A 14236-nucleotide genomic window follows, 5' to 3' on the forward strand; every position below is an offset into this window, starting at 1 on the left:
GACCCTGTCTCAAAAAAAAAGGAAAATACTCTGGATTAAGAACTTCTCATGAAGTCATTTAAAATGGCACAGAAATACTCAAGTATAATGAAGTGTTTCTGATTAAAAGGTGTTACGATGTGAGAGAATTATTTCCATCTGGCTTAATGCATAAAAGGTTTTTTTGTTTGCTTTTTTCGAGACCGTCTCAGTGTGTAGTTCAGGCTGGTCTTTAACTCACTATGTAGCCCAGGCTGGCCTCAAACTCTGGAGGATCCTCCTGCCTCAGCCTCCTGAGTGCTGGGGTTACACGTGTGCCCCACCATGCCCAGCCCATGAAAGATTTTTAAATATGAATGATAGAGCAGAGAAAAGGTACATCCATCTGTCTATCCAAGACACAGTCTCACTATGCAGTTTAGGGTGTGCTTCAACTCATTACGTGACCCAGTGCACTCCTGGCAATTATCCTGCCTAAGCCTCCCCAGTGCTGCGATTACAGGCACGTGCTACCACACCCAGCAATAACATTATTTAGAATCATAAAAGGCCATTTTGTGTGTCATAAAAAAAATTTTAAATAGTATCCATATTCATTCTGTCTCAATTTGGAGAAAAACATTTAAGTTTCCCCTACATGATTAAATACTATTGTAACTTTTAAATAATTTCTTGAGAAGTGATAAAAAATTCAAATAGTTAAAACTGACACATACTTACAACTGAAATATCCCAAATCAAACTCTCAAAGATTTTGTATAGACGTTTATAGAACTTGTAGAAACATTACAAATTTGTATCTTTCTTGTTTTCAAAGACTGTAAAAGTCTGTATCAAGTTGAAATTATGTACCACCCCAAATATTCAAAGAAAGTCCTTAGCTTGTAGTAATTCACTATTTTGGTGAATAAATGAAAACGTATTAATGAGAATTCGTTGTAACAACATACAATGAGATCACTGTAATACTGCTGTATTATCCATTTTGATTTTCATCAGGATGTCCTAGCTCACAAGACTGGGCTACAATATACCAACCATATTTAGTCAGTGCTCAGCAGACTGCACCTAAACCTAACAACAAGTTCCACAGAATACAGTTCTTCAATTATTCCCACAGGATGATGAGAACGGCATAAAAAGCAGTTGAAAAATGTCATTTATTCGAACGCTTGAGGTGTTCTAGAATCCCCTCCCTGCCAAGAAAATTTTCCAGTGCAAAATAAATTGTTAGAGATAACTAACGTACAGTAGAAGGATGGTCAAGGCAGAAACCAAAACTAGCGACTTCTCTCAAAAATTCACAACTATTTGAAAAAATTTCTACCTCTCATCAGTAAAAATCAATAGGGATAATTTCCGTAAGCACTCATTCATGAAATCTGATTACTGCATAGAGTTTCTGTTTTGAGTTCTGCGTATGTCATACTAGAAGAAATCAAGTTATAATTAAATTCAAGGAGTAAGGGAAACAATGCCCATACAGGAAACAGGAAAAGAGACTGACTAAAGAAGTTGCTAGTTAAATAAAAGGCCAAATTTGACACTACTGATCAAGATGAGGAAACATTTGAAAGAATAAAGTTTTATACTTCTACTGACTAAAGCTCAACTGACTTAGAAACTCCAAGGAATTAAAGTATGAGAGTAACACTTTACCAGTTCTTCCATAACTTTTGCTCTGCTCTAGAACCAAAACTATTAATGAAACCTTCAGCACACTAATTTGGATTCCTCAGGAAACTTGGATCTAGGTACGGTATGAGGTGGTCTGCTCAGTGAGCCTTCTAAAAGCACTGGAAAGAAAACACAAATTAATTAATTTGCATTATATTTCACATGATCCCGTTTTTATGGACTCTCCCCCAATTCTCAGATTGGCTCTGGATCAGAGCTCAGCAAACATTTCCAGTAAAGAGAGTAAATATTTAGGCTTTGCCTTGCACATAACTGTATTACAACTACTCAGCTCAGTGTCTGTAAGACAAAGAAACCATTAACAAACAAATGAAACACACAGTTATAATGAAATTCTATCTACAAAAGGGGGCATACTAACTGAGACTGGCATACTGTTGGTCTAGATAAAAACTAAAACTTAATACATTATTTGAGACAATCTCGCCTGCATATGAAGTCTGAAAGCTCAATTCAAGACTGCCATACCCCAATACACAAGGGACTATTCATACAGTGTAATGTTCTATTTAGATTGTGTTCTGTAAAAATACTAAATCCCCATGCAACACCATGTCCCCTCTTCACTCATACTCCCAAGACCCATAAAAACTTCAACTACTACCATTCTTATTTCAACATAGGGTCAGTGATTTTCAAACTTTCCTACCAAAAAAAAAGAGCAGTGTACAACTTTTAAAAATGCAGAACCTATCTCTCTTGTCATAGGTTCCATCAAGATGTCTCCCATGAGCCTCATGAGCTCACAGGCACAGTTTCTGAAAGGTGAGTGGCCCATGGGACACCAAGCTAACCATGTATGAGGTGGCAGCGGTCAGAGGTGGTGGGCCACTGGGGGTATGCGATGGGAGGGTTAGCTCTTCCCAGTTCCTTCCTTCACTCTCTACGTCCTGGCCACCATGATGTGAGCAGCTTGCCTCCCTGGCAAGCCCTTCCACCAGCCAACTCTAAACTGAAAACAGGAGTCAATACAAACCTTGCCTCCTAGAAGTTGCAGGTGTTAGGTATTTTTAAGTGACTACATCTCCAGCATAGACCTGCCGAATCAAAATATCTACCAGATGCTGGGTACTTTTCTTTTTTAAATTTCACAAACACATTTGAAATTTGGCAATTACTAGATCTACACCCCCAAAAGCAATGGAGAATAACACATCAGAATTGCTCTGATTACACATAGTAAAAATCAATGTCTAGGTGTAAGACTTGGGGTCCACACTTTTAAAAGGTTCCCCTGAGTGTTTCAAAGATACTGCCCATTTATAAGAGGTATAAAACCAGTAGCCTCCAGATATGTTCATATATATATATATATATATATATTTGTTGTTGTTGTTGTAAATATATATATATATTTGTTGTTGTTGTTGTAAATATATATATATATTTGTTGTTGTTGTTGTAAATATATATATATATTTGTTGTTGTTGTTGTTGATGCTGGGGATTGATCCAGGGCCTCACATATACTAAATACATGCTCTCTGACTGGGCCACACCCTGGGTCCTTGAATGTATTTTCTTCATGTTTCTGCCCACACCATTACATACCCCTGGGTGCTACAATGAAACACCTCTGACAAAGGAACAAAACAAAATCAAATTGTTCCCTTAACATATAATACACCTTCATCTCCAAGTTTATTATGTGCATGTGCTGAGCATCCAAGGTTGTTCTCAATTATAGATCGTCACTAAAATACCAGCTTAGGTACATATTTAATTTAATGCAGGATAATGGAAAGATATGAAATACTATTCTTTACTGAAAAGCAAACATTAATCTTTACCAAACCCCAAAAGAAACTCCTCGGGTTTTAATACTACCATCCAAACTAAAGACTGCCCAAATTTCCTAAGCAAAGTATTTTATAACAATATGATACAATTACAAAAACTAGAATTCTAGACTGATATTTGAACATTTTTATCACATTAACATTTTCCCAAAATGCAATGTTTACTCCAAGATTTAATCCAATGTAAACTCTTGTCACAAATACTAATAATCTGCTTAATCTACAGTAACTGAAGCAATCTAATATGAAAACAATCACAAGGAATCAAAAAATTCTCGGTTCTGGATAAACTACTATGTATCCAAAAGCTGTAACATGTGGTAGAAAATTTGAACTTAGTAAATACTATCTAGAAAAAGATCAAATATACTCAACACTGATAAAAATAAACCTAAAAGTAATAAAACACTTAAGATGTATACATCCTTTAAGTAGTCAAAAGTATGACATTCTGCAAGAATGAAAAACATGTTTAATTTATAATTGCAAGAGCAATGATCAAAGCTTGATTTGCTAAAGACAATTAAATTATTAAATAATGCCACATTGAGAGACAAGGTACTGACTTATATCCTTAAATCTTAACAGCATACTCCCATATACAGTAAATCCCTGACTTACAAACATTTGAGTTGCAAACTTTCATAGAGGTACTGTATTAACACTCACTTTAGCCAATAAGAATGAATCTGACATATGAATGTTCTCCCAGAATGACACTCATTCATAAGCCGGGACTTCCTGTATATAATAAAATCAAGTTGAAGGCTGACAAGAAAAGTATGACCAGATTTGGTGTTTTCCCTCATCCTTTGTTGCACTGGAAAACATTGTTACTCAGATAAAAAATGTAATAATTTTGTATTTCACAAGCCATACTCTTAGTTGTACTGGAATACATCTAATAAAGACGAGAAAGAAACAAGAGATTATATGTAACAACTAACCAAGAAACTCTATTATCATTACTTGGGCAAACTGAACACTTACCATTTGATTCCTCACTTTAAACTGAACAGTGAAAAAAGAGAAAGCACATAAGAGGGCCTAATTTCAAACCTTTAAAACAAACAGACAAGGATTACAATTTTCTTTAGTGTTCTCTCAAGGCAGACTAAGTGAACCAACTACCTTAATGTACTCCTATTAACAATGTTTTCCTATAACACAAAATAGTAGATACATCCAAAGAGCTTTTCTTAGTATTTCTTTTAGTGCTTAAATACCTTATACTAAAATGAATCATTATGAGGCTAGAACTAAATAAAACTGACACCAAAATGATGAAAGCCCTGTCTCTTCACATAATTTCTAATCAACATTTAAAAACTAAACTAAAATCAGAATAGATAATATTTCTCCCAAATATTTAATTCCATTGTCACAGGAATTATCATAGCTCATGTATATACTACTGAAGGTATGGTTGCTCTTCAGAAAATTGTGAGCATAGTAAATTTCATGTAAAGCTAACATAAATGATAATACACAGCAAAAAACGAAAGTATTCTACCTCAGGGTTCCAAAGACATTTTCTCTAATGACCTACAGAGCAAAGTTACTTTCCGCCAAAAAGTCTGTCTTCTTCCTTTGAGGGGCTCAGACTTGCAACACGTTACCACGCTGGCATGGAACTCCTAGACTCAGGCCTAACGCCTATCTCAGCTCCGGGAGGATCACTATGTTAAGCTTCCTTCTCCTTATCAATCACTCCTGAAAAACTCAAATAGCATCCTTATGTTGGTAGCGGGATATTGTGAAAATGGACTATAATTCAAGGCTACAGATTGCTGACTTCTGCTCTAGCCAAACTGATATCATTTATGATCTTCAAGTATGAAAAACTATTTCTGCAACTCCTTGAAAATAAGGTATCTTAATATTTAAATGTATTATCATCTCTTTACTGAGAGCATAATCTTGCATAAAAATAAATAGGCTACTTTAGAAATGCAGAAACCAAGCATGAGTAATATGAAATATCAAATTCATCTATTCTGACCATTCTTTAGACATCTATAAAATATTTCCAATAATAATTAATTTTAAATGCAGAAAGTTTTACATTAAAATAAGAATTTGCAATAATGCTATTTTAAAATGCAGCAATGTTCCCAAACAATTTAAAATTAAAACTCTCTGATATTAATTATATTTATACCAAGTGGCAGTAAACATAATACTGGTGTAGGGTTTAACTGTAACTTACTTCAAAGATTACAGTCTACAACTGAATTTATGACATACACAATGTAATCAAGTCTAGCAGGACACATTGTATTTAATCATCTCCATCTAGTCCCCTAAAGTGACTGTTCACACATATAAGGTTCTTATAAATACCTACCTATAGATTTACACCAAAATGTAAAATTCACGTCAGAAAAATATTAGTTAACTCCATCAATTTTACTACCACAGCCTTTTACCACAGTGCAGTAAATTATGAAGATGCACAATTTCCTATAAGAAATTTTTATCACAGATGGCTTACACAGGATTATATTAGAAGACAAAACCACAAGTAATTGCTACTGGGCCTAAAAATTTTTAATATTCCATTTTCTTTTATACCACATTCTCACACTGGTAGATGCAGTAGAATTTATGTGCAAATGTAACCACCAAAAAACCCTCAACTAAGGCCTAAAACATGACTTTAAACAAGGGCTAAGTTCCAGGAAAAAAAAAAGAAATACAAAGTAATCAAAATAAGGTAGAAATTAGTCAACACAATTTATAATGCTTAAAACTCGTAAGTAATTTGATAGTGCAATTTAACACTCAATCTTATAGCACATAAAATCATCAAAGGTTTGTTTCTGGTTTTTTGGGGTTTTTTGGACAACATCTTCCTATGTAGTGTAGGCTGGCCTTGAACTCACTTATGTACCCTAGGCCAGCCTCAAACTCATGATTATCCTTCTGTCTCAGCCTTCCCAGTGCTGGGACTACAAGCGTGTACCACCACGCCTCACATGAAAAGTTTTTCTAATTATATTTATATGCTAAGTAATTTTCTTTTAAAACATATTTACTTGACAGGAAGATAAGTATTTCTTGTTCTGTAAGTTAGGATTCATTTTACATTATGCACTGCCCCCCGAAACTGGAGACTCAATCTAGGGTATTTACACTGAACTTCAGCCGCCGTCATTTATTTATTTATTTACTTAGTCTTTTTGAGACAGGGTCTCGCTATGCAGTTTAGGCTGGCCTTGAGCTCACTTTCTAGCCCAGGTTGGCCTCCAACTCACAAGATCCTCCTGCCTCAGCCTCCCTGAGTGCTGGGATTACAGGCATGCACCACCACATCCGGTCTGAGCCCTTTATTTTTTGAGATAAGGTCTCACTAAATCACTAATTTGCCCAGCCTGGTCTCGAATTTGTGATCCTCCTGCCTCAATCTCCCAGAATGCTGAAATGACAGGTGTGCACCACCACACCCAGCTATGTAAGTATTCTTTCCTTTAAACAAAAGTTTTGAAATTGCCTAGGGAAAAGAAAACGGAGACAGAGAAAGTCAGAAAAAGGGATTAATAATGTGAAATAGTACTCATAGCCATATAATACCAGATAGTTTTCAAGGCCAACATTCGTTAGTTACATGTCTACATTTTAAGATATTTAGTAGTCTTGTTTGCCCCAACAGCATGCTCTGCAAAAAAATCCTTGGTGAGATAAAAGTCTTTTGAATAGCAACATGCAGAAAATTCAGAGAAAAAGGACTGTATTAAACACTACAATGGTGTCAGCAAAATCCAGGATATGAGACACTGTACAACATAAAGCTTAATCTTGAAAAAATATTAGGAAAAATTTAAAAAGAAGAGGAAAACTATATACTAAAACTGGACACATCAAAAAAGAAATGAAAAGTAATATTTATGAGACTTAAAGTTAGACTTTGGTAAAAGAACTAAGAATTTTTAATACATGAAAGAAGTAGTTAAAAGAAGATACCTCATCTTTTAGAGACACATACTGAAAATACTTATGAACTGTACCCTCTGATGTGAAGTAGTCACATAAAATAGTCTGGGAAACAAAACAGGTGTAAAGATAAACCCTGTGTTTAAAACTGTTACGGGCATACACTAGTCGCCTTCTGTACATCGCCAAAATCTTCCAAAATAAAGACTTGTTCAATCAGTACACGGTTAAGATCAATCCAGAGAAAACAGCTGTATCAATTTCCAATTTAAGAACACTTCTGAAAGTATCAGTTAAAACAAAAACACAAATCCACTTCATGAAACATGAATATTGCTTTCAGAAACTAATTTTATTACCTGAAAGAGTAAGAAAAAGTTTAAAAATGACAGGTTCAGAAAGGTTAGAAAACACACTATCATATATAGCAAAGTTTAAGAACTTCCAAATACAGATCACCCACCTGACAATACAAATTCACTCAGTTAACTAGTAGTTTACTTACGTTTTCCATATAGTTTGGTTTAAAGCCTTCCTGCTGTCGCCTCAATTCCTCCTGTTCTCTGTGTCTAATCATTTCTTCTTCACGACGACGATGTTCCTCTTCATGTCTGGAAGTGTTTTTTAAAAATTTCATTAGTATAATAAAAGCCACAAAGCAGTACTGTATTTTATGTAATACAAAATAATCTATATACATTACAATATGATAAATCTGTGAATGACTGCCATTTTAAGTCTACCTTCCTTTTTCTACTCTGTTCCAAGACTCTAACTAAGAATGAAATAATGAGGATAAACCTAAAAACAAAGTAACAACACATAAGGAAAGTGATATGCTTCCATTTTAAAAATTAAGATTCCAAAAAGCTCTCACACTATAAAAAGAAACAGCTGGGATCTATCAGTGGCACAGCAGAGTTTTTAAAGATACTCAAAACATATCCAGAAATAAGCCACCTTAAAGAACCACACAGCAGCTGGGCGTGGTGGCGCACACTTCTAATCCCAGCACTTGGGAAGCTGAGGCAGGAGTATCGCAGAGAGTTTGAGGACATCTTGGAATCCAAAGTGAGTTCAGGGTCAGCCTGAACTACACAGCAAGATCCTGTCTCAAAAAACAAAAACAGAAACAAAACAAACCACACAGTCTAGATACAAATTCTCTTATGTGCAGAATGAAGAAGCCTTCCAAACCCCATTTTGCCCAATGTCGTCAACCTACTGAGTAGATCCCACAGCGTTGTCTACCAAGAACTTCTTCCGGTAAATTAACTTTTCCTGAACAATAATTTACTGTCAAAAGCTACTCTAGCCAGGCCTGGTGGCACACACCTGTAATCCCAGCACTCAGAAGGATGAGTCAGGGGGATCACTGAGAGTTCTAGACCAGCCTGGGATATAAAGTGAGCTCAAAGCCAGTCTGAACTGCATAGTGAGACCTGTCTCAAAAAAGACAAAAAACAAAACAAAACTACTCTAGGGCAGGATTAGTTAAAGATCCTATGATGTATATGGCCTAAAATATTTGCTGTCTTATCCTTTTCCAGAAAAAGTTTGCCAGCTTGCTTAAATCAAGTAAATCTTTAAGCAAAAATCCTGTGTGTGCCAATTACTATCATATTGCTAAACAATAGTATGATCAAGAGAGAAAACCTACATAACAATACTGAATAGACACACAAAGTATTGGCATTAAATCAATGGAAATTCAAATATATGTGCCTTATACACACACAAAAACCGTTAACAGTAATTTAAAGAGTAAGAGCTATACAAAGCCCACACCCCTTCTGCAGGCCTCATGTTCAGGTTACACTTACAAACCCTTTCTACGTTCAAAATTGAGAATGTAATCCTCAATTAGAAGATGTGTTGTTCTTTGTTCCACAACATTACTATCAACACAAGTCCCCTAACGGGGTGATTTCTTATACTCACAGGAGTAAAAATACAGTATTCCTGCATTTCAAGGTCAACCAATTTAAAGTGTTGTCTAATTCTTCACAGTACAACTAACACTAATTTTTAGAAATATTCCTACAAATGACTTCATCCATTTCCTACACACTAATACATCCATAAATCTTACTGCTACCAAAGCAGCTGAATGTGGTAACACACGTATGTAAGTCCAGAACATGAAGGCTGAGGCAGAAGGACTGCTGCAAATTTGAGGTCCGCCTGGGCTACACAGTGAGTTCAAGGCCAGGCTTAACTACATAGAAAGACCTTGCCTCCAAAAACTGAAATACTCCCATGTTTTAAAATTTAGGGTTTTTTATTTCCACAATCAAAAACAAAGAGTATGTTAGCGCTTATGTTCACAGTGCTTTACGTATTAGTGGTCCTTAAATAACCACATCAATATTTATTTTTTGGGTTCCAGGAATTGAACTTAGAACCTCACACTTTGCTAGGCAGGCACTGCACCACTGTGTTAAACGTTGGGCCCTCAATATTTCTGTGATCTGAAAAAAAAGTTTTACATGAACACAACATGATTTCAAGTAATGTTTCAACATTAAATACACCTGAATCTGATCCAGATACATTAAACTACATTAAAAATTTAATGAGACATTTTAAGAAGACTTTTTCTTCCACATCATGTCTTCAAATGTGCAGACAGAATATAAACTTGTGGTGGTGGGGCAATGTTTAAAACATAATTTTAAATGTGCAAATTCATTTCCAGTAAACTGAACAGTAATATCACTACAACAGAGCAAAGATATATACATAGACGTGCAAAGATGGATGTACACAGATACATATGGTGGTACTACTTAGAAATCAAAGGCTGAAGACGTATCAGCATAAGTGGACAACAATTAAGGTTCACTAGTGCCAGGGAACAGAAGTGTTACAAAGAAGTACATGTGCATCTATAGGCATCAAAGAATATCTATACTACTGTTGCCAGGAAAAAGGCAAACAAAAGGACAGGGTTACTATTACTGCTTTTAACAATCATTTATGTTGAGTATGGTGGTCCATGCTTAGTGCTAGTTATGCTGGAGGCAGCAGGGTCACTGATCTCCACAAATCTGCCTGGCTGGGAGGACTGTGCTGCTTCGAAATAAAAGCTACATTTGCCTATCCCGTCAGTAAAAAGCCGTGATGCATTTAGTAGGGCGTCCCTCAGCTGGCGTTTGTCTGATGTGGCCCTTAGGACTGGACCACGTGTTTTGGGAGGGAGACCACAGAAGCGCCACTTTCTCACGTCCTATCAGAGGCACAGGCTGGAACCAACACGGCTTCTCCCTCAGGATGTCCACCTGGACACCCGGCAGAGGCAGGCCTGTCAGGTCCCTCCATCCTGACGTTACTGCCTCCCTCCTCTCACGTTCTGCTGTGGAAGACAGTTTTTCCTCTGAGCCCACACTTCAGCGGTGAGGAGTGGGGCTCCCTCGCCCTGAAGCTGGAGTACCCAGGTCATCATCTCTTAGTCTCCCACACATGGGCATCCTTTCACCCAATGAGTTTTCAGTCAATGAGTTTTTATACCAGTGAAGACTCGTGACTATTCACTTTATGCTTTGGAAACAATATTAACTTCGTTATTTTGATGTTCAATTGTTTTCACTTTGGTCAGTGAGAGCTGTTTCATTTGCTCATTTCCCACTGGATCCTCTGCCCCACCTGCTTTCCGTCTGACACTGTAAGATGCTCCAGGCTCGTCCTGCAAACTCTCAGTCCTAGAATCCCCTGTCTTCCCAGAGCGCCCGTGTTGGAGGTCCTCTGAGCTTGCTTTTTCACTGTCCTCTCCCTTGAGAGGGACCCTGGCTGCGATTTCCAGCGTAATGTATTCTGGGGTCTCAGCAGGTATCTCTTGAAGGATTGAATTCAACAAGTATTTGTTGAGTGGGTTAACTGCAAACCTGAGGAGAAGCATCTGCCTGGTGCAAATGAGGAAAAGAGCAGTTCAGACACGTCCCATAATCAGTCACGTGCCTTCCACTCAGCAGGATGGAAGCTAGGGAGGAAGCACAGAGCACTCGTCAGGCTCTCAAAATGCTCAGGCCAACAGGGTGGTGTGACAGACACTGGCAGAGGGAAAGGGGGCGCCAAATATGGAGGAGCCCCATCCCACCCAAGCCAGAGGTCAGAGGCGACCTCAGTAAGGGACGGAGCATAGCGCAGTGGTTTTCTGCTGCACAGGCCCAGAATCCAAGTCATCAACCAAAGACGCTGGGTGCTCAGCCACAATGCCACTGCAGCGGTCCTTGGAGGAAGGGCACCTGCCTGGCGTGCCCTTGGTGGGAAGGCCACTTGGGAGGCCAGTGCAGCCCCACACCGGCCTCTGCTGAGCCGAGAATCAGTGTCACAGCGGGAGGACACCATACAAGGCTCTTTTCCTCAAACACGGTCTGAGAGACTGAACTTCTCCGAGAAGAATCTGGTGTATCATCCAGAGGCAGGATCATGCCCAGACAAGGGCTGGACTCTGCTGTTGACTTCTTGCTTTCCACACTGCATTCAATGCACCGCTCTTAAACGTAGCTTCTTCTCTCTATAAATATGATTTTTCTTCTTTTGTATTTATTCTCTTTAATAAATAATATTTGTTTTTTAGTATGTCCAAGTTTTCTGCCATAATGTGTCAGTAAATTCTCCGGCTCAGTACTAACTGCTGGGTGGCATCTTCATGACTTTTAGTGCACATCTTATGGTGACAGTGTAACTCTTGTGTTTGCTTACAGAACACGTTTTATAATACACGCCCCTCACACAAGGTATCATTTCACACTACGGAGATTAATGAGACAGAAAAGAGCCTATTCTGTTCTGCAGGGGCCAGTGAGGCGCACAGTTCCAGGAAAGCGCCCACGCCTGGCTGTGGAGGAGAAGGGCAGCGCGGGTGTCCAGGACGGTGGGTGGCCGCTGGGTCAATGCGGTACGTGGGCGAGTGCGGGGAGACAGGCTGTTGCCTGGAGTGGAGAACCTGCGCCGGGGCACAGAGAGATCTGGGATCAGGCCGCAGGATGCAGGTCGGGTATTGAGACTCGCCAGGACACAAGCACCAGGGGTAGGCAGCACTTGGCTGAAACTGAACCCGGGAACTTCAATGAAGCCCGTGCTCATGAAGAGCAAGTATGCCCCGAGCGTTGTGATGGCCGAGGGCCCGTTCCAAAACTCGCTGCCATTATGACAGGATCAGGAGTGGAGACCTTTCAAGGGTGATCAGGACACAAGGGTCCTCAGCAGAGGGCGAGCTGGGCACCCTGCCCTCCTCACCACCCGCTCCTGCTCCACGCCGAGGAAGGGCTGGCTCCCCATCTTGGAACCAGAATCACCAGACCTGCTCGCATCCGGATGTTGGACCTGGAGGACGTGGGCACTGTGAGCCAGGGGCTTTGTGTGCATCGTCCATCCCACACTCCGTGGTGTTCCCTACACGGGGCACAGCACCTCCTGAGATGTGGCCGGCCACAGCCGCTGCTCCTTTGGCCAGCAGTGATGGTTTCGTGTTTCTGCGAGGTGGAGGCTCCCTGCTGAGCTGGCCGGGTGCACAGGGTTTGCCACACTGAAGGCCGTTTCAACACAAACTGCAAACAGTTGCAGTCAGTGCCCACTGGGCAGGGGGGTGGGGGATGGAGAGGTCATGAGGAGGCCTGAGGGGGCTGCAGGATGACGAGGGGCTGAAGGACCTATACGAGGCCTTCGGGAAGCAATGCGGGGAACCAGGAAGGAGAGACGCAGCGGTGCGGGCACCACCAGGAAGGGACGACGCTGAGTCGGGTCGGGGCTGCATCCTGAGCCGGTCAGACGGTGCAGTGCTGCACCCTAGCAGAAAGGCTGACCAAGGAGGCCGCCTTGGGCAGCAGTGGTGCTGGTGACCCGGCCCCGGGATGCAGCCAAAACATTCCTGCGAAAGAGGATGCAAGTCTGTGTGGGGTGGGGTGGGGAAGAGCCAGATCGGGGAATCCTGCTCATCTCCTTTCCCTAATTACGCCGTCTCTGTCTGTTCCCAAACACCCACAGCACCCCAACTTTCTGTCCCCGCCTCAGACCGGCTTCCCCGACTCTCCCTCCCTCCCTCCCCCCTCACCATCACACGCCTGCTGCTCTGCCCTTGCAGTTTGTTCCTCAACCATTCACAGATGTTGTTTGTCTTTGTATTGCTGCCCTCTCAACCCCACACGGCCGCCTCGTGCTGGAAACAGTTACTTCCACATAGCCCAGTCCATGGAGTGGGAGTGGGACTGAGTCTGCGCACAGCCCCTGGCTGGAAGAGTGAGGTCTCCACGTTGGATGAAGGCCCAGGGATGGCTCGGTACTCAAGTCCTCACTTAACGAACCTCGTTTAGTACAGGCAGGAATCTGACAAGCAGTCCCAGCTGCTGGGCCTCAAGAACATGGGCCAACTGACTCAACTACCAAAAGCTGTGATGTCACCATCAATGGCCTGTGTGTGTTAGTCCTGCTCTTCCATCTGTGCAAGATCTCAGGACATGTGTCCTGTCAGGAGGCCAGTCCCAATGCTAGTTACCACCTGGGTCTTCTAACCTTGGCCGTAACCCCAGAGACAAGTTACACACTCATCTTCATCTGTTTTCCAGAAAGCAGAGTCCAGAAGTTAACTGCAGGGCAAATTCTCAGGCCGAAGGGGAAGGATTCTGTTCATGCCTTGCCCCGCCACCACTCCAACTCGGGTAAGACCATCTACCTTTCTCTCGGGTCTCAACAAAGGTGTGGGAACACTGAGGTCCCTGAAACGTCTGAAAGGAGATAATTTCACTTAAGACAATGTTGGAAGTTCACTATGCAGTGCTGGTTTTGCTTCAGCTGTGTAAATACCCAGGTTGCGAGGTGACCCTGTG

General features: G+C 40.6%; 1 protein-coding gene across 1 annotated transcript in view; it reads right to left on the minus strand.

Annotated features, from left to right (window-relative positions):
• Pspc1 (paraspeckle component 1) overlaps positions 1-14236 on the minus strand; it is a gene marked incomplete at its 5' end in the record, with an annotated part of 67208 nt that overhangs the window by 18373 nt on the left and 34599 nt on the right. The window contains 1 exon segment of the mRNA XM_005406291.2: positions 7915-8020. Within this exon segment, the coding sequence (XP_005406348.2) occupies positions 7915-8020 (106 nt within the window).

This window comes from Chinchilla lanigera, unplaced genomic scaffold (genome assembly GCF_000276665.1).
Source record: "Chinchilla lanigera isolate Chin_1 unplaced genomic scaffold, ChiLan1.0 scaffold00096, whole genome shotgun sequence".
Taxonomy (NCBI): domain Eukaryota; kingdom Metazoa; phylum Chordata; class Mammalia; order Rodentia; family Chinchillidae; genus Chinchilla; species Chinchilla lanigera.